At 41.2% G+C, this 27,458-nt stretch overlaps 1 protein-coding gene across 1 annotated transcript in view; it reads left to right on the top strand.

Moving 5' to 3' along the window:
- The first annotated feature begins 1,989 nt into the window (after positions 1-1,989).
- LOC102417138 (zinc finger protein 112) overlaps positions 1,990-27,458 on the top strand; it is a 47,784-nt gene continuing 22,315 nt past the window's right edge. The window contains exons 1-6 of the mRNA XM_023743569.1: positions 1,990-2,068; positions 6,352-6,413; positions 8,064-8,271; positions 12,090-12,216; positions 15,679-15,774; positions 24,103-26,579. Of these exons, the coding sequence (XP_023599337.1) occupies positions 8,257-8,271; positions 12,090-12,216; positions 15,679-15,774; positions 24,103-26,579 (2,715 nt within the window). The 5' untranslated portion in view covers positions 1,990-2,068; positions 6,352-6,413; positions 8,064-8,256. The remainder of the gene's footprint in view (positions 2,069-6,351; positions 6,414-8,063; positions 8,272-12,089; positions 12,217-15,678; positions 15,775-24,102; positions 26,580-27,458) is intronic.

The raw sequence follows: 27,458 nt of genomic DNA, 5'->3' as shown, positions 1-27,458 counted from the left end.
GACTTTGGTAGTCAGCTGGAAGACAGTACTTTGTCGGGAGACAGTAATGACATTAAACCATCATGAAGGCAAAAGAGAAATGTGATAGTATCCGACAGTGCAAGTGATTCTGAAGAAGACTTGGCAGAAAAAGACATTTTACCTTGGAGGATTATACAAATATTTCAGGCATCTCTTCTGTTTGAAGACCCAAAGTATAAGTGAAGTAACCAATTTATTTTTTGATAAGGATTTTTTTAAATCTCATTACTTTTCAAACCAATTTATAGCATCACCAAATGGAAAAATACCACGAAACCTCTGCTAAAACTTCACCATGGACGGATGTCACTTACATGGTTATAAAGAAGTTTCTTGGTTTAACTATATCGATGGGACTAACGAAGAAGCCAGAATGGAAAGACTGCCAATCCTTTATTCGAATCACCCATGTTCCCAAAAACTGTGACTGAAAAGAGGTCCGAGCAAATACTTATATTCTTTCACTTGAAAGATAATTCAGGAACAACATGTAACATAGATCATCAGACCTCTTTTGGATTACTTTATCTCAAAATTTAAATCTCTCTACATACACCAAAGCAGCAGCTATCACTCGATGAAGCAATGATTCCACGGAGAGGATGCATCAGATTCAAGATGTATAATCTGGCAAAAATAATAAAATATGGTATTTTAGTAAAGATGCTTTGTGAAAGTGAGAGTGGCTATGTTTGCAACTTCAAGATATATAAGGGGTGAAGGCAAAAAGTTACAACAGACTATATTATCTGTCTTAGGGCCTTTTCTTGGTTCTTGGCATCCTAGTTACCAAGATAATTACTAGCGTTTCTACAGCTGAACTATTACTGAAGAACAAAACACTGGTCTGTGGAACAATAGGGGAGAACTGTGGGTTACCAAACTATGAAAAGAAAAGTAGCCGGCTGCACGGGCGAGATCTGGCTCGAAATAGCCGGTCAGCAAGGTGTGAATAAGCTTTTAAAGGCATCTTTCATTATTTAATTGTATTTTATTTCAAGTAATACTTAGTTGATATTTTGATTATTGAGACTATATGAAATTTGAAGAAATTTTGAATTATTCATATTCCCAGGATATGAATTTTAATGTGTGTTTTTTCCAGGTTTTTATGTTTATTTACCTACATTTTACAAAACAGGTGTCATGCCCAGCTGGTGTCACTTGGACCTATGAACCAAGAGGTCACATGTGCGGGCTCAATCCCCAGTAGGGGGCGTGCAGGAGGCAGCCGATCAATGACACTCTCATTGATGTTTCTATTTCTCCCTCTCCTTTCCTCTCTGAAATCAATAAAAGTATATATATTTTTTAAAGGTGTCATATTTCCCCCCTCCTTTTCTTTTTTACTTTGGAAATTTACTAGTATGGTCAAATGCTCTAAGAATAGGATAACATTCCATAGAACCCTCACCAAGCTTTTACCCTCGTCAATATTTGCTAATCTTGTTGGAGCTAAACCTTCCATCTCCCCCTCACCCCCGTCAAGTTTGCAGAAAAAACTTTTTTTCGAGAAAAAAAGGGAGAAGGTGACCACGCCCACCTAACAGTATAGAATTCAGACTGATTTTCCTAGAGAGTTAGGACTACCCAAATACTGACTGCGCAAAAGAACAAAGGCAGCTTGGCAGAAAGGGCTGCCCGCAGGAGACTGGGAAGTGTAGTCCACAGGGTGAGGCCCTCACACTCCCGAACAGCCGCCTTTAAAGCATGCATACACAGTACAATACAGCTATGTTTGGAAGCATTTCGGCTCCAGGAAAGCGGGGTCATGGAATTCGTTCTAAATCCGTAAACTGTGAAATACAATCCAGACTCTTGGTATAGCAGCTGGCACTTTAGCCCTTGGAAGGCGACGAAATGGCCTGGGAATTCTGGGAAGTGTAGTCTGGGAACAGTGTAGTTGGATAATTTCCGCTCCAGGAGGCTGAGGCTGAGTTCCTGCTCCCGTCGGGAATTCTGGGAAGCGTAGTCCAGGAGGTCTCTGCAGGCAGAGTCACTTCCGCCCCAGGTACTCGAGGCCGCGGCCTTCATTCCTCTCGGAAAGGTGAGCCCTCACCTCCCCGTGCGCCTCTCCCCCGCGCCCACACTGTCCTTCCTTCGCGTTGCCGCGGGCCAGTGGCGAGCAGGCGGTCCACCGCGAGGAAGAGAGCCCGCCTGCGGCGAAGGGCGGGCTGGTGTTCCCTTTGAATGAGCCTGCGGGACTGTGGGCGGTTCGCGCATCCCCGCTTCAGGCCCAGCCGGGTCATCGGCGCTGGGATGCAGGGCCTCCCCGTTCGGTACTTTCCCAAAGTGGTTCTCAACCTTCTGGCCCTTTAAATACAGTTCCTCATGTTGTGACCCAACCATAAAATTATTTTCGTTGCTACTTCATCACTGTAATGTTGCTACTGTTATGAATCGTAATGTAAATATCTGATATGCAGGATGGTCTTAGGCGGCCCCTGTGAAAGGGTCGTTCGACCGCCAAAGGGGTCGCGACCCACAGGTATAAAGAAAAAGATTTAATTATTCAGGACCACAGAATACAGAGATAATAGTAATCCTTTAATGTTTTCCTGTCCCATCGTCGTGTCTCTGACTGCGTTTCCTCTTTAAGTCGGTGTGAGCGCGTCCACCTTATTATTAAAGGTATTTTGAGATGGAAATTTATAATCACAGCCAAATGTAGTAATAGAATGATGAACCCCTGTGGGGCCGTCACCCAAATTCAACCCTTGTTAACATGTCAGTCTTGCATCAACCCCTCCCCTCCACATTTTCATGTATTTTAAAGCAAATCCCCAACGTTGAGTGAGTATGGTAGTGATTGATTTATTGCCATAATTGTTAAAAATGGGTTATCATACTTTGTTTCTACCCAAGACTAAGAAAAGGATACGCTGGGTGTTCGGTCTTTGCAGCTTGAGAAGGCGAAGGGGCACAAGAGTCGTGCACTTTGGTGAGGGATGGTGAGGGATCTTGTTATCTCATACCCAGTTGGACTTGCCTGTGTCTTGGGCTCTTTGTTTCTTATTTCTCTCCTTCCACACACTGACAGTTCTGTTGCTGGGAACTTGCCATATCGTCCTCTGTGTGCCGGCACGAAGTACAAGGCTGGCAGCTGGCAAGGGTTTGCAGTTAGAGCAGGTACTCAAGGCAGCTGGCATGAGGGGTCTGCAGTTCAGTTTCTGAAATTGGAATTAAGTGGCAAAGCAGAATAGAAATGACCCTTGGAGATGTTCCTTAATCTCCCATAATATTAATGAGCTCTGGGATTCACCAACTATTTCAGAGAATTAAAAGGTTCATGAGCAATTATTTTGATGATTTAAAACAAATTTCCTCAGAACCACATTGGTAGAAATGAGAACAGCTACCATAATATTGTGTTTTATGAGTGAGGCAGTGTTTCCAATGGTTTACAGATATTAATTTACTTCTCATAAAAACCTGCTCTTACCTTCATTCTACAGGTGAAAAAAAAGGGTGTTATTTTTAAAAAACAAGTATCGTATAGTAAAATTGACTCTCTTTTTTGTTTTATATAAAAATTTATTAATTTTGACACAGTTGCAGATTTATGTAGTTACCACCAGCATCGCATACATAACAGTTCCATAACCCCTCAAAACTTCCCTCCTATTTTCCTTTTATAATCACCCCTCGCCACCTTGTAACCAACCACCAGCAACCACTATAACACTAGAGTTTTGTCTTTTTGAGAATGTCTTGTAAATGGACTTCTGTCAGACCGAACCCTTTTTTTTTTTTAAAGGAAACAGCACCCAGTTTTTGTCAATCACATTCTTTAAAACTGTTTTAAAATATATTATTAATTTTTTTAGAGAGAAGGGAAGGGAGAGGGATAGAGAGATAGAAACATCGATCGGCTGCCTCCTGCACACCTCCCCTGGGCTCAAACCCACAACCTGGGCATGGGCCCTGACCAGGTAACCTCTTGGTTCATGGTTCGCTACTCAGTCACTGAGTCACACCAGCTGGGCAGAACCTTTTTTTTTTTTTAATTTTTTTTTATTGATTTCAGAGGAAGGAGAGAGAAACATGGATTCACTGCCTCCTGCACGCCTCCTACTGGGGAGCAAACCCACAACCTGGGCATGGGCCCTGATCTGGAATTGAACTGGTGACCTTCTGATTCATGGGACGATGCTCAACCAACTGAGCCACACTGGCCAGGCCAGATAGAACCTTTTGAGGCTGCATTCTTTTTTTTTTTTTTTCCTGGTGAGTTGTTTTATTTATTTTTTAATTAAATCTTTATTGTTGAAAGTATTACATATGTCCCCCTTTTCCCCCCATTGACCCCTTCTAACTCATCCCCACCCCTGCCCCACCCTATTGTTTGTGTCCATGGGTTGTATACAAGTTCTTTGGTTGATCTCTCCCCACCCACCCTCCCCTACCTTCCCTCTGAGGTTCAACAGTCTGTTCATGTTTCTATGACTCTGAGTCTATTTTTGATCATCAGTTTATTTGGTTCATTAGATTCCACATATGAGTGAGATCGTGTGATACTTGTCTTTGACTGGCTTATTTCTCTTAGCATAATACTCTCCAGGTCCCTCCATGCTGTCTCAAAGGATAAGAGATTCTTCTTTTTTACTCCTCCATAGTATTCCATGGTGTAAATGCACCACAGCTTTTTTTCCCACTCATCTACTGATGGGCACTTGAGCTGTTTTCAGATCTTAGCTATTGTAAATTGTGCTGCTATGAACATAGGGGTGCATACATTCTCTCTGATTGGTGCTTCAGGTTTCTTAGGATATATTCCTAGAAGTGGGATCACTGGGTCAAATGGCAGTTCCATATTGAATTTTTTGAGGAAACACCATTCTTTTTTTCATAATGGCTGCACCAGTCTGCATTCCCACCAGCAGTGCACTAGGGTTCCCTTTTCTCCACATTTCAGGCTGCATTCTTTCAGTAGAATGTCTTTGAAATTCATCCAAGTTGTATATATTAGTACTTCATTTATTTTTATTACTGGTTAATATAGTAATTACTAGAGGCCTGGTGCACGAAATTCATGCACTGGGGTAGGGGTGGGGGTGTCCCTCAGCCCGGCCTGAGCCCTCTCGCAGTCCGGGAGCCCTTGGGGGATGTCTGACTGATGGGGAGTGGGCCTAAGCCAGCAGTCAGGCATCCTTAGCGCTGCCACGGAGGCTCCCACCACCACCGCTGCACTCGCCAGCCGTGAGCCCAGCTTCTGGCTGAGCGGCGCGCCCCCTGTGGGAGCACAATGACCACCAGGGGCAGCTCCTGTGTTGAGCTTCTGCCCCCTGATGGTCAAGTGCACGTCACAGAGACTGGTCGTTCCACCGTTTGGTCGATTTGCATATTAGCCTTTTATTATATAGGATTATTATATAGGATGGACATACAATAGTTTATCCATTCACCCATTGAAGACTATTTGCGTTGTATCCACTTTTTGGCAGTTATGAATAGGCTGCTGTAAACATATGTGTACAAGTTTTTGTGCTTATTTCCCCAAAATACATAATCAGGAATGGGATGGCTGGGTAATATGGAAAGTGTATGTTTAACTTTATAAGAACCAGCCAAACCGTGTAATGACTTTTGAGAGTTCCAATTGTTCCACATCCTTGTCAGCAATTATTGTCTTTTTTAATTTTAGACATTCTAATAGGTGTGTATTGGTATTTCTTTATAATGTCCATTTCCCTAATGATTAGTGATGTCCAGCAGATATATTTTCTCTTCAGCTTTTTTGCCGATATTCCTAGCTGTAAAAACTGTCCCAATCTCTCGGGTTGTTGTGAGGATTAAATGAGGCAATTCCTCTAAAGCAGGGGTCCTCAAACTACGGCCCGCGGGCCACATGCAAATACAAATATTGTATTTGTTCCCGTTTTGTTTTTTTACTTCAAAATAAGATATGTGCAGTGTGTATAGGAATTTGTTCATAGTTTTTTTTAAAACTATAGTCCGGCCCTCCAACAGTCTAAGGGACAGTGAACTGGCCCCCTGTTTAAAAAGTTTGAGGACCCCTGCTCTAAAGCATAGGATTTGGCTCTTGACTTCTCACCACCTTTCTGCTTCCTCATTTGCCCCAGGTGCCCTCTGACCCGCATTCTGTTGGCGTGCTCTGATTAGCTCTTAGTAGCTAGTACAGCTCTGTCATCCTCCAGGGCTAACACCAAGCCACATTTTCTCCATTGAGCCCACTCCAGCCCCCTCCCTTATCCAGTCTGGGTTTGAGGGCCCCTTCCATGTTCTCCTAAGGACCCTACTTAAGCTCTCCTCTGTCACCTATCAGTGTGTGGGATAATTGCTAATTATCTAATTGTTCTCTCACCCTAGGCTCTGAGCAAATAAAGATCTGGGATTTATAGCCCTTTTAGAAGGTGATCCATAAATGTTGGGTAAGTGAAAGCAAACAACTCTCTCATTGCTAATTATGTGGCCAAGTTAATACTTAGTAGTTGTGCATACATTTTGTGGCTTCTATAGCAGGGCCTGTGGGCATGGACTGGGAGGTGGGGGTACTCTACTAGAGAAGCAGAAAGCCTCCTACAGTGGTGCTAAAAGGCTCTGTCTTGCCCGGCCAGTGTGGCTCAGTAGTTGAGTGACGACCTACAAACCAGGAGGTCACGGTTCGATTCCCAGTCAGGACACATGCCCCGGTTGTGGGTTTGATCCCCAGTGTGGGGCATGCAGGATTCTCTCTCATCATTGATGTTTCTCTCTCTCCCTCTCCCTTCTTCTCTGAAATCAATAAAAAATAAAAATAAGAAAAATAAATAAAAGGCTCTGCCTTATTCGTAGCCCATTTTTTTAGTTCTCTGTTTTTCACAGATGATCTTGTCATTGCCTGGGAACAGTAAATAAGGTCAACAATAGTAAATATCTGTTGAGAACAGTGAATTATTTTGAGGAAGAACCCAAGAAATTTAACTCCTGGTTTCCAAGTCCCTCCATGAGTTGTGCGCTGAGCCAGCACTTTTCAGAGATGAGAAATATAGTAGCATCATGGGCTTTTTAAATCTTTCATGATATCCTTGTGGGAAGAGGGTGTGCTATTTGAGCCTCCTCCCACTTTAGGAAGTATATTCACCCGCCATTAAACCTTTCAAAGGATGGTCTCAGTGTTTAAACATATTATTACTCAGGCCACAAACCAAATTATTAAGTAAGAAGCCATAATCCCTGCCACCTAGATGTCTTACAAGAACAATTGCAAGGACAGTTTTATGATGTAGAGTAGTATCTGCTTTTCTGCAGCTACAAGATAATAGGAAACATTGGCATGTTTTCCACTTTTCACGCATATATTCCTAACAACAATCATAATGTTGGGGCTACTCTCCTAATGTTGTGGATCACAGACATGAAGCATAGAGTGGTTTATTAATTTAGCCATGTATTTAAATATCTATAGCAGTGTCAATAGATAGTATATACAGCCAATATGTAGCAATGTCAGATCTTAAAAGGAATTGTCAACAGAGTCCACTTTTTTTGTTGTTGTTAACCCTCACTGGAGGATATTTTTCCCATTAATTTTAGAGAGAGTGAAAGGAAGAGGGCTGGGGAGAGGGGAGAGAGAAACATCCATGTGAGAGAGCCACATCAAGTGGTCGTCTCCTGCACGTGCCCCAACCGGGGTGGGGAACCAGCAACCCAGGTACGTGTCCTTGATCAGAATCGAACCCGAGACCCTTAAGTTCTTGGGCTGACACTCTAACCATTGGGAAATGCTGGCTTAGGGCAATAGAGTCCACTTTTAATTTTTTTATTAATATATTTTTATTGACTTCAGAGAGGAAGGGAGAGGGAGAGAAAGAGAGAGAGAGAGAAACATCGACATCAATGATGAGAGAGAATCATTGATCGGCTGCCTCCTACATGCCCGCCACTGGGGATCAAGCCCACAACCTGGGCATGTGCCCTGACCGGAATAGAATCGTGACTTCCTGGTCTGCAGGTTGACATGTTACCACTGAGCCACACCGGCCAGGCCAGAGTCCACTCTTAACCAGTACATTCCTCCACTTCTTTCCCACATTTCTCAGGATCAGAGAGAATACCTCAGGAGCCACAAGTTGTGTGAGGAGTTCTGGATACGGCGTGGAGGCTGTCTCATGCACTCAGGCATCCTTCCGAATAGCCTAATGGTAGCTGGAACCCAGCACACACTCTGCCTGCTAAGGTGTATGTGGCAGCGTCTGCCTGGGGGAAGCGTTTCCCTAGGAAAAGAAGGAGAAAATGACCAAGTTCCAGGTGAGTGGCATTTTTATTTGTCACTTAACATGTTATTTCACTTCTCAGTATGTGGATACCTTTTTTCTCTTCCTCGACCAGTGTAAAGAATGACACTAGACACTTAATACCATTTATAAGGCATGCTTTTTCTTTCATTTGAAATTTTTTTCTTTTAGTTTTTTAAATCATTTTATTTCACAAATAATAGCATAAAAGAGGCTAGAAATTTTTTAAAAAAAGAAAAGAAAAACCAACAAGCTATTACCCTGCTTACAAATCATCTTTTTCTCCCTCCCCACCCCGCTCCCTATGGTCATTTTTTATGTGCATTCATAACTGTACTTGAAATAATAGATACAATTTTGAATTGGTTTTTATTTTCAGTTAAAATTATAGCACGTAGTTTTTGTTATCTAGTATTACTTCAATGAATGTTCTACCCCCCGCTCTTTAACTATTTCCCATTCATAAATTTTTTTTTTAAATATATTTCTTTTTTTAATATATTTTATTGATTTTTTTACAGAGAGGAAGGGAGAGGGATAGAGAGTTAGAAACATTGATGAGAGAGAAACATCGATCAGCTGCCTCCTGCACACCTCCTACTGGGGATGTGCCTGCAATCAAGGTACATGCCCTTGGCCGGAATCGAACCTGGGACCCTTAAGTCCGCAGGCCGACGCTCTATTCACTGAGCCAAACTGGTTAGGGCTCATAAATTTTTAAGTTCTCGAGGATTCTTGCAGTTTTGCACAGCAGTATCAGTTTTCTACATATAATGTTTGCTAAAAAAATAATTCTGAGTTCTGAGAGAATTCTAGTATAATTTGTCCTTAGTTCCAGGGACTTAAAACTAAAAAGCATGTGGGGTTTTTTTTTGTCCCTGAGGTAGTTTGTAAAAAGAATACTTAAAAATGGTTTTGTCTCACAGGATCATACTGAATGAAGCTGAACTCAGAAAAAATAGTGTTAGATGTTTTCATACAAAAAGAGCTAGCTAGACCCTTTCCACCCAGGACCTGAGGCTCTATGTGTATGTCTGCTTGCATGCCTTAATGTGTTTCATCATTCATATATTAGTTTATTTTATTTGAGTAATATAGGTACTTAATTTAAAAACTTTAGTCATGCTATAGGATGTAGGTACTTTCCACCTACACTTTACTCACTGCTTTGACGGGGACTTAGAATCATCTGTACTATTATCATGAACATAGAGGTGCATGTATGTTCAGGTCCTCCTCAGGTTCTTAAAGAAGACAAGCATTCGGCCCACTCCAAAGCCTTTCTCATCTGGATCAAGAACATCAGACATACTAATTGGTGAAAAGAGAAGCAGAAACTTTTAAAACCATCCACAGTTCTCATTCAGAGACCAAGACCTGAATTTGTGATGTTTGGAGCTCCAGCCAGAAATGCAGAATTGAACAGGTCTCTGTTGAAAACATTTAACTTTCCTTTCCTGGCCAGGTGGCTCATTTATTTGGAGCGTCGTCCTACATACCAAAAGGTTGCCGGTTTGATTCCTGGTCAGGGCACATACCTAGGTTGTGGGTTCAATCCCCTGTCAGGGCACATAGGAAGGCAACCGATTGCTGTTTCTCATATCGATGTTTCTTTCTCCCTGTCTCTCCGTTCCACTCTCCAAAAATCAATAAAAACACCCTTGAGTGAAAATTAAAGAAAACAAATCTTTAACTTTCCCTATAGCAAAAAGTTACAAGACAAATAGCAAAGTAAAATGAAAAATATTTATAGCAAACATGGACAAAAAGGCCTTAATGTACCCCAAATTAGCATTATTACAAAACAAGAACTAGAGATGACCAGCAAATAAATGAAAAAAGAATGATCTTCATTACTAATAAATTTTGTGAAAATGTTATGAGATGACTGCTTTTTACTTCCCAAATTTACTTCTGATATTATCAAAGATTTTTTTTTTAAGTATTTGTGTCCAGTGTTGGCCAGGGTATAGAGGTTTAGGAATTTACACTTTTTTGGAAGAAGAATAAGTTGGAAAAACCTTTTTTTTTTTTTTTTTTAATTGATTTCAGAGAGGAAGGGAGAGGGAGAGAGAGATAGAAACATCAATGATGAGAGAGAATCATCGATCAGCTTCCTCCCGTGTGCCCCCCAGTGGGGATCGGCCCACAACCCTGGCATGTGCCCCCAACCGGAATCGAACCCAGGACCCTTCAGGCTGTAGGCCGATGCTCCATCCACTGAGTCAAACCGGCCAGGGCTGGAAAAACCTTTTTGAAGGAAAAACCTGCTGTTAAGATTTTATTTTTATTTTATTTATTTATTTATTTATTTAATATATTTTATTGATTTTTTACAGAGAGGAAGGGAGAGGGATAGAGAGTTAGAAACATCAATGAGAGAGAAACATCGATCAGTTGCCTCTTGCACACCCCCTCCTGGGGATGTGCCCGCAACCAAGGTACATGCCCTTGACCGGAATCGAACCTGGGACCCTTCAGTCCGCAGGGTGACGCTCTATCCACTGAGCCAAACTGGTTAGGGCAAGATTTTAAAACTTTAAAGATGATTCTTCAAAATTACCAATTTCTACTTTTTGGAATTTATTTTAAGGAGATAACAGATTTCCAGGAACTGAGTTTTCTGTGAAACGGTGTTTTTTTTTTTTGCAAATTGTCTATAATAGATAATCTAACACTAAGTAGGCATGCATTATTTGTATATATCAGCATCTTTTCTAGATCATCAAATCCTTGAATGACTATGCAGCCTTGAAATGAGATGACAGATGATGATAACAATAATCACAATAATAGCTGACACTTATTGGGTATTTACTATGTGCCAAACACCGTTCCTAAGTACTCTGCCTATAGTCACTCATTTTATTACCAGTGCCCTAGGGTATAGGCATGAGAAGCGCATGAGGAACTTGTCTGAGGTCATACAGCCAGCATCACATTCCAGTGTGAACACAGGCAGAGCTGGGCCTGAGCCACACACCATGAACGCTGCACACTGTAGATGGCTACAGAGTTTGGTCTATGTACTTAAACCATCAGGGTGACTGGTGCCCTGTAAGTTAACAAATAAGTAGAGTGTTTGTGTAAAAGGGAAAACAGACTCATCACATCACACAGGGGAGAACTAAATCTTTTCTGGAGCATTATTGATAAAATTTAAAATATCAGCAACTCACTAAACTGATCTCATGACAAACCAATGCTGCAGGACCACAATGTGCTCATTTATAGTTCAAAGGACCGAAACATCTTGCCTTTGTCACACGGGGATTATTAGGACTTTTAGCTGCAATAATGTCACAATTGTTAGGTGACATTATTGATAAAATTTCAAATATTAGCTCATGGCCCTAGCCGGTTTGGCTCAGTGGATAGAGCGTTGGCCTGCAGACTGAAGGGTCCTGGGTTAGATTCCGGTCAAGGGCACGTGCCTCCCGGCCCTGGTTGGGGGCATGGGGGAGGCAACCAGTTGATGTGTCTCTCTCACATCGGTATTTCTCTGTCTCTCCCTCTCCCTTTCACTCTAAAAATCAATTAGGATTAAAAAAAATAATTAATTTAAAAAAATAAATAAAATATTAGCTTGTGATGCAGCAGAGTTCAGGGACTTCCCTCTAGGTGTGCTACCAAAAGGTAGCAATTTTAAGTATTAGGATTTCTTTTCTTGCAGCCCTTTTGATGGATGGAATTAGCCGTGTGGAAGGCAAATAGAAAGCAGCTCCTTAAATGTGAATCAGGTGCCTCAGAAACCAGAACACTTTCCCTACTTAGACTTTCTCATTGCTGCTCTTCTTCCATAAACATAGTCTGTGTGTGTTTGGGTTGTAGGAGCCGGTGACGTTCAAGGATGTGGCTGTGATCTTCACGGAGGAGGAGCTGGGGCTGCTGAACCCGTCCCAGAGGAAACTGTACCGAGATGTGACTCTGGAGAACTTCCGGAACCTGGTCTCAGTGGGTGAGGATGGGTGCCTTCTGTAAAGTCAGTGTCAGCCTCTTGAGTGTCTTTATGTGCTCAGCTGTTTAAAGCTCTGGGACTCCTGCAGGCATTCTCTGAGCGTGGGCATCTAGGAGTCCTAATAATCCCTGTGTGACCAAGGCAAGATGTGTCTGTCCTTTGAACACATCACAGTGAGCACATTGTGGTCCTGCCCCATTGGTTTGTCATGAGATGAGCTTAGTGAGTTGCTCCAGCTTCTTTGTTTCTCAGGATGTCAGTAACTGTTTATTAACTGGACTTTTCAGAGGTATTTTGTTTCTCGCTTTAACAGTGTATTTGTAAGTAACTTTAAAGTTATAGAACATTTACAAAAGTAAATGTATGGAACAAGAACACCCATTTAGCTTTTACCCAGATCCCCCTGAAATAACATTTTACACCTTTGCTTTATCATTTATGCTCAGATTCTTTCTCTTTTATAGTTTACTAGAGGCCAGGTGCACAAAATTTGTGCACGGGGTGGGGGGGGTTGTCCCTCAGCCCAACCTGCACCCTCTCCAATCTGGGACCCTTTGAGGGATGTCCGACTGCCCGTTTAGGCCTGATCCCGGTGGGCACCCCTCTCACAATCCGGGACTGCTGGCTCCCAACCACGCGCCTGCCCGCCTGCCTGATTGCCCCTAACCGCTTCTGCCTGCCAGCCTGATCACCCCCTAACCACTCCCCTGCCAGCCTGATTGATGCCTAACTGCTCCCCTGCCAGCCCAATTGCCCCCAACTGCCCTCCCCTGCTGGCCTGGTCCCCCCAACTGCCCTCCCCTGCCAACCATCTTGTGGTGGCCATCTTGTGTGTTGGAGTGATGGTCAATTTGCATGTTACCTCTTTATTATATAGGCTGTATATACATGTAAATGTATGTATATTCATAACTTTTTTCCTGAACCATTTGTGGGTAACTTACATACTCCATCCCTCTTTATCTCCAAATACTTCCGTGTATGTGCAGAGTTTGGGAGTCCCCAAGACTACACTCTCTCAGACACCAGTTGCTAGTCAGGGGTCTCCAGGAATACCCCGAGGCTTGGTAATGAGCTGGAAAGCCTCTCAGAACTCACCGAAAGCTGTTATACTCATGGTTACAGTTCATTCCATGGAGATGAATAGTTAACCAAGGGAGGAGATGCATGGGCAGAGTCCAGGGGCATCTCCGGCACAGGCTTCCAGTTGTCTTCTCCCAGGGGAGTCGTGGGCAGCACTGACGTCCCAGCAAAGTGTTCGCCAGTACACGTGGTGTATTACATCCGGGTCGTGGCGCCCAGAGTTTTCTGGGGGCTTGGTCAGGTAGATGTGGTGGACACCTGTGTGGCTTACCTTAGTTTCCAGCCCCTCTGGAAATCAAGCTGATAGCACGCGGCCCAAACCCCCACCATAAGTCACATTGTTAGGCTATCTGGTCTGGCCCACGGCCTCTGGGTAAGAAAGACACTCTCACTGAGTAGGACATTCCGAGGGCTTCAAGACCACCTCCTGAGAGCTGAGGGCAAAGACCATACTTCGCTTTGGGCAAGGTTAATTCTTCGCTGAACAGTATATTTTGTAGAAGTAAGAATATTTTCCTACATATCCCCAGTGCAGATATAATACTTTTATCCATCCTATCATTTATGCTCTAATTTTATGAACAGAGCCTATTCTCATAGCATTCTTTCTCCCTCCAGAGCAAGATCTAGTCTAGGATCTAGTCAAGCTGTCATGTCTCTTTGACCTCCTTTAATTAAGAACCTTTCCACAGCATTTCTTTATTTTTTATGGCAGTGACGTTTTTGAAGAATCTTGTTACCTGTCCCCCAATTCTGATAGAACTTTCCTCATCTCCTCCTAATTAGATCCAGGTGATCCTTTCTGGCTGGCACTCTGCATTGGGAGCGGTGTGTCCTTTTGAGGCATCACATCCAGAGGCGCACCACCTGTCCCTTGTGGGCGAGTTTAATTTTGATCACTGTCAAGGCACTGTCCAATTTCTCCACTGTAAAACTACTGCTGCTTTCCTCTTGCTATCATAGGCAACACTTTTTAAGACCACACTAATATTTAGTATCCAATGATGATCCTTGCCTTATTCAGTCTTTACCACGATAGTTACAAAATGATGTTCTGACTTAGTACTTCCCTCATATTTTGCAGTCAGCACTTGACGTTCTACAATAAGCAGATTCATTTATTTGTTATTTATAGGGGTTTGTGAAATATTTTTTAATATGACTTATAATTTACTGCTATAATTGTTTTGGTGCTAAAATTGTCCCATATCTGGCCAACCTTTTAAGTTGACTCTTGTGCCCTTGTAATATGCCCATTTTATTTTAACACTTCCTTATGTTATGCTCATCTTTTCCTTTGCCCCAGCTCTGGAATCAACCATTTATTTTATTAGAGAACGGTATTTAACTTCAAGGTCTGGATGTTAAGAATTGTCATTGTCATTTTGTTTCTTGGTCTCAGGGGATAGAGCCAGGAAGTAGGGATGTGTGTGTATGTGCATGCACATACTTGTTCTTATACATAACATACAAACTACATGTGAATATGTACATATGAGTAGATGTTTAGTTTTATTTAAAATAAGAGAGACATTGATTAAAATGTACTTGAAATACCATTTCTGACTCATGAGATTGGCAAAAAATTTAAAACATTTTTGGGGCAAAGTTGTGGGAAATAAAACAACTTTCATACATTGAAAGTAGAAATACAAAATGATACAGACACAAAGGAGGGGAATTTGACAGTTTATAATAAAACTGTGTTAACCTGCCCTGGCCGGTGTTAGTGGTTAGAACCCGTGCTCAGAGAGGTTGCGGGTTCCATTTCCTGTCAAGGGCACATGCCTGGGTTGCAGGTTCACTCCCCAGCCCAATGAATGCAGGAGACAACCAATCGATGTGCCTCTCTCACATCGATGTTTCTCTCTTTCTCTCTCTCTTTATCTCTCTTTCTTTCTCTTTCCCCCTTCCTCCCTCCCTGCCACTCTAAAACAAAATTAATGGAAAAAATATCCTCAGGTATTAACAAAACAAACAAGAAAACAACAAAAAACTATGTATTAACCCTTTACCCTTTTCTAGCAATTGGCCTATGGGGATGACACTAATCAACTGAGCTGAAATTATTCTAGATGTAGTATAGGTGCCAAGGCAATTCAGTGGAGAGGTGCAGTCTTTTCAGCAGGTGGAGCAGAAACCTTGGACGCCTATATGCCTCTATTTGCATGTCTTACACCTCACAGAAAAAATTAACCCAAAATAGGTAAGAGATCTAATGTAAATCTAAAAGTATGAAACTTCTAGAAGGAAACAGGAAAAAAATATTCATGACCTTCAAAGCATTCTTAGATGGGACACCAAAAGCATGAATCAGAAAAGAAAATGATAAATTGGGCTTCAAAATTTAAAAATTTTGCTCTTCTTGCCTTTTTATAGGGACTCAGCTCTTCAAACCAGACCTTATCTTCCAGCTGGAGAGAGAAGAAAAGCGTTTGATGGTGGAGACAGAAACCCAGAAAGATGGGTGTTCAGGTGAGAACTGTCCAGCAATAACCCAGCAGCCAAAGAGCCCCTCCTCGAACAAGTCAGAGCTTTCAACTCTGAAGGCTTCCCATTGCACACGTGGTAGAATCTAAAGTACTTACCGTGGCTCTTAGGCCTTCAGATTTCTGTGCCCTTGCACCCTCTAGCTTTCCATATCTTCCTACTGTTGTTTGTTGGCTCAGCCATTCTGTTCCAGCTGCACTGTCCCACTGCTGCCCCTCAGGCTATCATTCATGCTTCTGCTTCAGGTTCCTTGTCTAGATTTTCTCTCTGCCTTCAGTGAATGAATTGGTTAATAGACACATTGTCTTCACTGTCACCAATCCTCCCTGAGATAGCTAGCTAGTCAGTATAAAATAAATCAGTGTTATCAAAGGATACTCCAGAATGCTATTTTGTCATCAGGAATGCTTATCCTAATTCTGTTTAGGTGTCCTTGAATATTCATAGATGGGTAGCCATTATTCCTAAAAGATTAAGAATCACTAATCAACTAGAATAAGTATCGAACATGATCAATGCCAACATTATAATTGGGCTTCCCATGCAACAATTTCAAATGAGACAGTTTTGCATTGGCGATAACTTCCTTATTCGTAAGCCCAGCTCTTTACCTTCCCATTCTATCCTGTCTCCCCCTCCCATTCTCTAAGCCCTATATAGTCTCTGTATTTAACTAAAATTTTGAAGTAGACCTTTCAAGTTTGACATTTATGTGAGCACAAACATACTGATCATGTTTCTCCTACTATGATCTCCTTTTCTGTCCCAAGTTGAGTGTCATGCCCTACAATGAAACAGAGAAATAGCTGTTTCTCTGCCCCAGCCCCACATAACCTTGTTTTTGTTTTCATAATATTATATATTTTTCCCTGTGGACTGAGTTAAAACTAATTCTAAAATGATAGCTTTGTGGCATAGAGTTGGAGCCATTGTTAATGTGGATACTTTGAAAAATAAAACTCTTGCCGCAGCCAGTTTGGCTCAGCGGATAGTGTATCGGCCTGCGGACTGAAGGGTCCCAGGTTTTTTTCCGGTCAAGGGCACATGCCTGGGTTGTGGGCTCGATCCCCAGTAGGGGGCGTGCAGGAGTCAGCCAATCAATGATTCTCTCAACATTGGTGTTTCTATCTCTCCCTCTCCCTTTCTCTCTGAGATCAATAAAAATATATTTTTAAAAATATGGAAAATAGAACTCTTCTCAAGCTCACATGAAACATGGGCCATAAAACATTCCTTAACAAATTTGAAAGAATAAAAATCATAAAAGTCTGCTGTCAGACCACAGTGGAATTAAGTAGATATTAGTAAATTAAGTTACTGGAAAATCCCCCAATACATGGAGATTAAACAACACTTTTCTAAATAACACATGGGTAAAAGAAGAAATCTTGAGAAATTAAAAGATATTTTGGACAAAATGAAAAGGAGAACAACTTATCAAAATTTTGTCATGCAGCAAAAGCAGTACTTAGGAGAAATTGATTCCATGCATTAGAAAAGGAGAAATATTCAAACATCTAAGCATCTACCTTAGGAAACTAGAAAAAGAAGAGCAAATTAAATCCAGAATAAGCAGATAAAATATGAGAATTGGGGCAGAAAGCAATGAAATTGAAAATAGGAAATCAATAGAGAAAACCAGTGAAACCAAAAACTGGTTCTTGGAAAAAGATTGCATAAAATTGACATGCAAATTTAGCCAGGCTAATTAAGAAGAAAGGGGACACAAATTACGAATATTAGAAATGAAAGAGGAGACATGACTTTAGAACCCGTGAGCTTTAAAAGGATATTAAAAGAAGACTATGACCCTCACCAGTTAGGCTCAGTGGCTCGAGCATCGGCCTGTGGACTGAAGGGTCCCGGGTTCAATTCCGGTCAAGGGGACGTGCCTTGGTTCCAGGCTTCTTCTCGGCCCAGGCCCTGGTCAGGGTTCGTGCAAGAGGCAACCAATCAATGATGTTTCTACATCAATATTTCTCTCTGTCTTTCCCTCTCTCCCACTCTCTCTAAAAATCAATAGAAAAATATCATTGGGTGAGGATTAAAAAAAAAAAGTAGATTTAAAAAAAAATAATACTTATGAACAAACTCTCTGACCACAAATTTAATAACGTAGATGAAATGGACTAATTTCTTGAAAGACAAATTGCCAAAACTTACACAATAAAAATGAAACAATATGAATAGGCCTATATCTGTTAAAGAAATTGAGACAATAGTTAACCTTCTAAAACAAATTTAGAATTAATTCAGTTGTGAGAAAAAGAAGTAGAAACACATAAAAGGTCCAATAAGGTAAACATATTCTGTTAAAGCAAGGTAAGCCTCAGATGTGGTTAACAGTGTAACCCACACAGCAGCTTACGTATTAGTCTATAATGAAAACATTGTTACTGTATCTTCTGTCGAGAAAATGCCTTAATTTCTCTTACTATTTAAAACTGTTAAAACAGCTATTTTTAACCAGTGTGCCACAAGAATTTTTAAAACAAGCAACACCTGACTATTTAGTCAGGAGCACTGACCTCTTTTTCCTTAAATTGTCAAATAAAAAAATGACAACAGCCAACCAACAATAGCTGTTTGGTGTGAATGATCAAAATTATACCTGTTTTTTTGTCAGATCAGCAAAAAATATATTTTTTGGCATGCTGCAGAATTTTAATATGTTGGGCTTTACTAGGTGTACCAGTTAATAATGCGGATTTTTTTCAATAGTTGGAGTTACACATATGTTGATATATATGTGATTTGATATGTATGCTATTTTGTTGTATTGACAGCAAGCTTCAAAACTTCATATGTCAAATTTGCTGAAGGTGTTAACATCATAGATATTTTTACACTTAAAAATGTCGAATTCGTGCCAAAAAAAGAGCATTTGCGGGAAGTTTTAATTCATTACTTTATTTTGAAGAAAAGTGCTGCTGAAAGTTATCGTATACTTCGGGAAGCTTATGGTGAACATGCTCCATCTCAAGATACTTGTGAACGCTGGTTTAAACGGTTTAAAAGTGATGATTTCAATGTGAAAGACAAAGAACGTCCAGGTCAACCAAAAAAGTTTCAAGACCAACAATTACAAGCATTATTGGATGAAGATGCAGGTCAGACTCAAAAACAACTTGCAGAAAGATTAAATGTTGCTCAGCAAACAATTTCCGATCGTTTACAAGCAATGGGAAAGATTTTAAAGGAAGGAAAATGGGTGCCACATCAACTGAACAAAAGACAAATGGAAAACCGAAAAGTCATCAGTAAAATGTTGCTTCAACGGCACGAAAGAAAGTCTTTTTTGCATCGAATTGTGACTGGCGATGAAAAGTGGATTTATTTTGAGAATCCCAAATGCACAAAATCATGGGTTGATCCAGGTCAACCATCAACATCGACTGCAAGGCCAAATCGCTTCGGAAAGAAGACAATGCTCTGCGTTTGGTGGGATCAGGAAGGTGTGGTGTATTATGAGCTTCTAAAACCAGGTGAAACCGTTGATACTGATCGCTATCGACAACAAATAATCAATTTGAACCACGCTTTGATCGTGAAACGACCAGAATGGGCCAGAAGACACGGCAAAGTAATTTTGCTTCATGATGATGCACCATCACACACTTCAAAGCCAGTTAAAGACATGTTAAAAGATCTTGCCTGGGAAGTATTAACCCACCCGCCATATTCACCAGACCTTGCTCCTTCAGATTACCACTTGTTCCGATCGATGGCACGCGCACTTTCTCAGCAGCACTTCAAAACGTACGAAGAAGTGGAAAATTGGGTCTCTGAATGGTTTGCCTCAAAACAAGAAAAGTTCTATTGGGACGGTATCCACAAATTACCTGAAAGATGGGGGAAATGTGTAGCTAGTGATGGACATTACTTTGAATAGAGCACTTTTGATGTTTCTCTTGAAATTATCATGTTTTCTTTGATTACAAAATCCGCATTATTAACCGGTACCCCTGGTATGACATCTTCATTATTGAATGAATTAATACAGGACTGGAATGGCTGACTTTCTCAAACTCTAGAGGATTACTAAGAAGATGTAAATTCTCCTTTAAGTGATGTCTTTCAGTGCTTTTTTGCAGTGCATATTTTCTCCATCAAAAAATGTTGATTAATTAAAATTAATGTTAAATATGTGATCTTTTCCATGAGAGGCTGAAACTAAATGAAATTACAGTTTCCCCCTCTATGCCTTAACATTAAAAATGCTGGTAAACAAACAAACAAACAAAAAAAAACCTTAAATCTCTTTTGTATATTTGAGAGATTCTTATGTCATAAATTTTGTACAAATTTCTATTGAAAATTGTAAGAAATTGAGCTTTCAGTAACAAGCTGCTTTCAGGTCCTAAAGCCACCATGTCAGTTCCAAAAGACACGACACACTAAACTGTATCTTTTTGGGTGAATATTGAATTTTTTTGATGATACCAAAACAAAACTATAAGCATTATGATGAACTAGCTAAAGGCCCAAACTTTTTACATATAAGCTGTTTACTTTATCTGGCATGCCTCCTACAGTATGCCTCATTTCACCTTCAGGTGATAAAATATTAATGTAATAACTGAAGATTTACTTTTGAGAAGCCAGAAACCTCACTAAGAATTTTTTTAAGGACTGAAATCTTAAAAATGTGCCATAAGTGTTACCCTGGGATCAGTGCAGGGTAGTTTCCAAGTAGAACGTCACACAATCATCAGTATGGCCTTTTCCTTTTCCCTTTTTATTAACTCGAAGATAGGGAGGGGCTACAGGTAAGATTTTGTGTGAGAAAATATATAGCAACATAAAGGTTATTTAAAAAAATATTTTTTTTTTTTTGAGAGAGACTAAGGAAGAGGGAGAGAGAGAAAAAAAAAATCAAAGATGAGTGAGAATAATTGATTGGCTGTCTCCTGCACGCCCCCTACTGGGAATCTAGCCCAAAAGCTGGACATGTGCCCTGACCAGGAATTGAACCATGACCTCCTAGTTCATGGGTCATATTCAACCACGGAACCACACCGGCTGGGCTAAAGATTATTTTTAAAATGAAAAAGATTTGCCTGGCCAGGTGGCTCAATTAGTTAGAATGTCATCTGGTACACCAAAAAAGGTGGTGGGTTTGATTCCAAGTCATGGCACATACCTAACATGAAGGTTTGATCCCTGGTCGGGCAGGTACAGAAGGCAACTGATTGATGTTTCTCACATTAATCTCTCTCTCAAAAATAAAAAATTTATCCTCAAGTGAAGATTTAAAATATCTATAATAATAAAAGCATAATATGCTAATTAGACCAGACAGCTGGACAGCCAAGCCCCTTGCACAAATTTTGTGCATCGGGCCTCTAGTATATATATATTTTTTAAATTAAAATGATTCAATCCCCAAGGCATTCTTGTGACCTTTGCTGTTCTCATGAGCAGGTGATAGATGCCTCTGTGTAGCCCTACCTCTCATACAGTCTTTTCAGCTTTGCAGCAAAATTGCCATCACTGGTTCTTTTCCTATGAAAAATAACTTACATATACATGCCCTTTTAGTTCTGTGAGTGAGAATGATGCAAACTATGATCTATGCTTATTACAAAACTACTATTCGCTAGGAATGTTTTAGGCCAGTGATGGCGAACCTTTTGAGCTCGGCATGCCAGCATTTTGAAAAACCCTAACTTAACTCTGGTGCCGTGTCACATATAGAAATTTTTGGATATTTGCAACCATAGTAAAACAAAGACTTATATTTTTGATATTTATTTTATATATTTAAATGCCATTTAACAAAGAACAGTCAACCAAAAAAATGAGTTCACGTGTCACCTCTGACCCGCGTGTCATAGGTTCGCCATCACTGTTTTAGGCACTAAGGGTGATACGGTGCACAAAACGAAGTGCTTGTTCTTGTGGATAATACATTCCAATGTGGAGAGACACCAGGTACAAATAGATAGGAAACATGATTATGTTTGAAGATAATTTGTTAGCCCCTCCCCCCCAAAAAATACTCTTTTATTGCTTTCTTTTCTGGCTGCTATAGAAAATTAATGTACTGCCACGTGTTAGAAGAGTACATATTATTACTTTAACCATGTTGAACCAGGTGTCCTCAGGAAGGCTACTTCTTGCAGGTTATGAACATCTGCAGTCTGTTTATAATCTGAGCTTTAATAACTAAGTGACAATCCATTTCCATCCAAACACTCCTGGCTTCAACTCTTCTGGTGACTTAGAGTCCCTAAACATTAAAGTAACTTTACAATAAAATGGTGCAAGCCAACATCAGTGTTCACTGAGTTTTGTTTGTTTGATAACTTGCCTTAAAGGACACCTACAGCTGCCATGAAATTTGGCTCTGCTTACCTCCCTCAGCCTCCATTTTTTCTGATGTCTTTGAAATTCTGTCTCTGTTTCACATTCTGATCTGCACCATGGCCCTTGGTAATTGTGAGATATCCTTTGAAAGGAGTTAAAGCTGATAAAGGCTTACAGTGACTTAGAAGAACTTATTATTCTCATGATGATAAATACCTTATGAGAGATAGTCCACATGATGCCTCAAACATCGATTAAAGATCTACATTTGCCATCGTCTGCACACAATTTAACAGACAAACTCAAACATTATCATGCCAATGTGCTAGAGATAAAAGAAAAAGTTATTATCAGGACAAAAAGGATTTGTCCACTTGAAAAATATTCTTTCTAATTTGAGACTATCCCCTTCTATTTTTTCCTTGGCATCTCCAGGCAATCCATGATAATGTGTATGGTTTTACTAAACCTTTGAACAGGGCCACCACGTTCAATATCCAGCTGTGTTGCAAAGCCCTGACTTTGAAACATGTATCCCCAATTATATGAATTCTACTTATATTCCTGATGTAGCTAAAGAACAGCCATTTTCTTTATATATATATATATATATATATATATATATATATATCCCCTATATAATAAAGGGCTAATATGCAAATAGACCGAATGGCAGAACAACCAAACAACTGGTCACTATGATGCGTGCTGACCACCAGGGGGCATGTGTGGAACATGGCAGGCATCGGCTGTGGTGGGATGGTGGAGCAAGTGAGCAGGGGCGCCAGACCAAGGCAGGGCATCGGTCGCTGTCATCGGGGCGAGCCTCCGGTGGTTACTGAAAATTCTTTGCTCTTGCACACTGCGGTCCCACCCAGTGCTTGCACCTGCCAGCGTTAGCCCCGTTTGCACCTGCTGCTGGTGCCAGAGACGCCGCTTGCACCCACTGCCGGTGCCCGGCACCAGTCTCAATTGCTCGGCACCATCAGTGGGTGAGAGCGGTGGCTGCTGGCCCTGATTGCCCCTGAGGGCTTCTCCACCTCCCCCTGCTCCTGAGGGGCGATTGGGGCAGCAGCTGCCGCTTGCACCTGCTGACGGTGCCGGCCCCACTCGCACCCGATGCTGGCGCCGGCTCCAATTGTTCTGCGCCTTCAGTGGGTGCAAGTGGGCCGGTGCCATCAGCACGTGGGAGCGGCCGTGGTGGGAGTGGGGCTGCCAGCAGACGGGACCGGGGGGCCGTGGCAGGAGGGGCCAGGTGGGGTCGCAGAGGATGGGCCGAGATCCGCCCCTGTGCCAACTGTAGCCTCATGTCCCACAGTTCCTTTCAAGGTGCACGAGTTTGTGCACTGGGACCCTAGTATGTATGTATATGTATTTACATTATATATATATATATATATATATATATATATATATATATATATATGGTTTAAAATATAATTTTATTGATTTCAGAGAGGAAGGGAGAGGGAAGAGAGATAGAAACATCAATGATGAGAGAAGATCATTGATTGGCTGCCTCCTGCATGCCCCCTACTGGGGATTGAGCCTGAAACCTAGGCATGCACCCTTGACCGGAATCGAACCTAGGACCCTTCAGTCCTCAGGCTGACACTCTACCCTCTGAGCCAAACCAGCTAGGGCAAAAAATATATTTTTATTGATTTAAGAGAAGAACGGGGAGGGAGAGAAATAGAAACATTAATGATGAGAGACAAACATTGATCGGCTGCCTCCTGCATGCCCCTTACTGGGAATTGAGCCCACAACTCGGGCACGTGCCCTGACCAGGAATCGAACCATGACCTCCTTGTTCATAGGTCAACGCTCAACCCCTAAGCCCCACCGCCGGGCAGAAGAGCCATTTTCTAAGTATTCTTAGAGGTGGTCACATGAATATTCCTCCAGTTCATTGAAGTTTCATGTTATAACTTAAGTGCAAAATCTTGAAATATGAATAAAGCATTCACTATATATATGTCTAAGTTCTCTTTATCCTTATAGGAATCAAGAACCAACATAATGTGAAGAGTTTTCAAGAAGTGGGATTAAGCTACCTTTCTCCCAAAGAGCTTTCCTCCTGGCAGACTTGGCAACAGGGTGCAAATGGGTTAACCAGGTGTCAAGATTCCATGAAAAATTTTCAAAGGAATATTTCTAAGTTGCAAAAACAAGGTGATTCCCCCTGCCAGGTTTGGGCAGGAATACCAATGCAGATTTCTGAAGATGGGAACTATATATTGACTCCTGGAGAGGATGGTTCCGATAACATAAAAAATCAAGAATTTCCATATTGGAGAGCCCAGCATTCTTGCAGTAAAATGTGTCTGGCAGAGCCACATAATTATCAGTGTAGATGTCAACAAGTTTCCATGAAAAATAGTATCTGTGAGTGTGATGGCGTCAGTTGGATCTCACATCACAATGACAATCTGAGAGGACACAGAACAGAAAAAACCCACAACTGCCATGACTGTGGAGAAGACATTAGGAAGGTGTCACTGCATAATCAAGATTTAATTCAAACAAGACAAAAGCCCTGCCCCTATAATGATTACAGAAAAGTCATCAGGGATGACTTCAGCTCTGAGGTTCATCAACAGTTAGAAGGGGAACCCCATACATACAGTCCATGTGGAAAGGGCTGTAGTTATAATTCAGTTCTTCATATTCATCAATGTGTTCATAGAAGAGATGATTGTATTTTGGAGACTTCACATCTGCAATCCCATCAGAGAGAACATACAGAAGAGAAGCCGTGTATATGTGAATATGGTGAGAACTTGAATCGGTGCTCCTCTCTTAACATGGATGGACTTATTCACACAGGGAAGACATCCTATAGTTGTGAGAAAGCCTTCAGTCACAGCTTAGACCTTGGTGGTATTTTTAGGGTTAGCACTGGGCAGGAACCCCATGAATATAAGGAGAATGGGAATGTCCTTAATCATAGTTCTCATCCTCAAGTCCATCAGAAAATCCACACTGAAGAGAAACTCTGCACAGATGTAGAGTATGAGGAAGATTTCATTTGTAATTCAAATCTTAATATTCAGCATAGAGTTCACATGGAAGAGATTCCTTATAATTCTGAGGAGTGTGCTAATGGCTTCAGTCTGCCCTCACATTTCCAAGACCTTCAGATAGTCCACCCTAGGGAACAACCCTATAAGCATTATTCATGTGGTAACAACTTCAGCCAAAATTCATATCTTCAAGGCCATCAGAAAACTCACATTGGAGAGAAATCATATAAGGAGTGCGGAAATGGCTTCAATTGGAGTTTAAAACTTAAAGGTCACCAGAGAGTCCACACTGGAGAGAAGCCATACAAATGCAATGCTTGTGGTAAAGGCTTCAGTCATAGATCAGTTTTTAATGTCCATCAAAGAGTCCACACAGGAGAGAAACCTTATAAATGTGAGGAGTGTGATAAGGGATTCAGTCGCAGTTCATACCTTCAGGCCCATCAGAGAGTCCACACTGGAGAAAAACCATACAAATGTGAAGAGTGTGGGAGGGGCTTCAGTCGCAATTCATACCTTCAAGGCCACCAGAGAGTTCACACTGGTGAAAAACCATATAAGTGTGAGGAATGTGGGAAGGGCTTCAGTCGGAGTTCGCACCTTCAAGGCCATCAGAGAGTCCACACTGGAGAAAAACCCTACAAATGTGAGGAGTGTGGGAAGGGATTCAGTTGGAGCTTTAATCTTCAAATTCATCAGAGGGTTCACACAGGAGAGAAACCCTATAAATGTGGAGAATGTGATAAGGGCTTCAGTAAGGCCTCAACTCTTTTGGCCCATCAGAGAGTTCACACAGGAGAGAAGCCATACCAATGTGATGAGTGTGGTAAGAGCTTCAGTCAGAGATCATACCTTCAAAGCCACCAGAGTGTCCACACTGGAGAGAGACCATACATATGTGAGGTGTGTGGGAAGGGCTTCAGTCAGAGAGCATATCTTCAAGGTCATCAGAGGGTCCACACTAGAGTGAAGCCATATAAATGTGAGATGTGTGGGAAGGGCTTTAGTCAGAGTTCACGCCTTGAAGCACATCGGAGGGTTCACACAGGAGGGAAACCATACAAGTGTGAGGTTTGTACGAAGCGCTTCAGTGAGAGTTCACGTCTTCAAGCACATCAGAGGATCCACATAGAAGGGAGGGCCTATAAATGTGAACAGTGTGGCAAGGGTTTCAGTGGATTCTCAAGTCTTCAAGCCCATCACAGAGTCCACACTGGGGAAAAGCCATATAAATGTGAGGTGTGTGGAAAAGGCTTTAGTCAGAGATCAAATCTTCAGGCTCACCAGAGAGTCCACACAGGAGAGAAACCATACAAATGTGATGCATGTGGTAAGGGTTTTCGTTGGAGCTCAGGTCTCCTAATTCATCAAAGAGTCCACAGTGATACATTTTATAAAAGTGAGCAGTATGGTAAGCATTATCCATCAGATAATCCATACACAAATGAAATCCTGTAAAATGGGATTTTGCTTTGTTTTGAAGTCCTCAAATGGAAGCTGAATTTTCCCATTTACTAGAGTTCTTATAGTAGAAAAAGATTATCTTTCATGAAAATGTGATGTTTTAACCCAACCTCACAATATTCACAATAGGAGACCACACAGCAGATATCCAATGAGAGAGGTTTCATAAGGGATGTATAGCATCAGTCATTGCACATGACTTTAACTAGTTGCACTAGGGCTTATAAAGTACGGTCAGGAATTTAACAAAAGTACAATGATGAGCATGCCCAAATCCATATCCACTAGAATGTAAGCTTAAGGGGAGGAGCTTCATTCACTGCTAAGACTGTATCATTGCCTAACTCAATGTAGGTGCTCAGTACTTTGTGCTAAATGACAAAGTGTGTATTGAAATTTTTAATAAGCTCATTTCCCCACCCCAAAGAGACATGTATTTGGAAGACTGCAAGTAACCTTAATATAATCAAGTATTTGAAACGTGGAACATCAAGTAGTATTTCAATCTGAAATGACATGAATTTGGTTGTAACCCTGTTAGGATTTATTTCTGCCCTATATGCTATCTTAAGTAGGGATGAGCTGAATTTCTTACTATCTGGTCACTTTTATATACTATCAGTTTAAAAATTTTAGCTGTGTGTGTGTGTGTGTATGTGTGTCAGTATGTACATATGTGCACTTTAAATGACAGTGCAAACTGGTAATGTTTCTGGTTAACTTTGCAAAAATGGAACACTGCATTTTACATAATTGAATTTTTACTCCTGCCTGTGTGTTAAGGCAGAATTTTACTGTAATATTTGGAAAGTGTTGGAAATGGTTACTATTGAAAAATACTTTCTTAATAAATGTCAAAATTACAATGCT

The sequence above is a fragment of the Myotis lucifugus genome, unplaced genomic scaffold (genome assembly GCF_000147115.1).
Source record: "Myotis lucifugus unplaced genomic scaffold, Myoluc2.0 scaffold_402, whole genome shotgun sequence".
Lineage (NCBI taxonomy): Eukaryota > Metazoa > Chordata > Mammalia > Chiroptera > Vespertilionidae > Myotis > Myotis lucifugus.
Note: the sequence above shows the minus strand (reverse complement) of the source record. Positions and strands in the feature narration are given on the sequence as shown.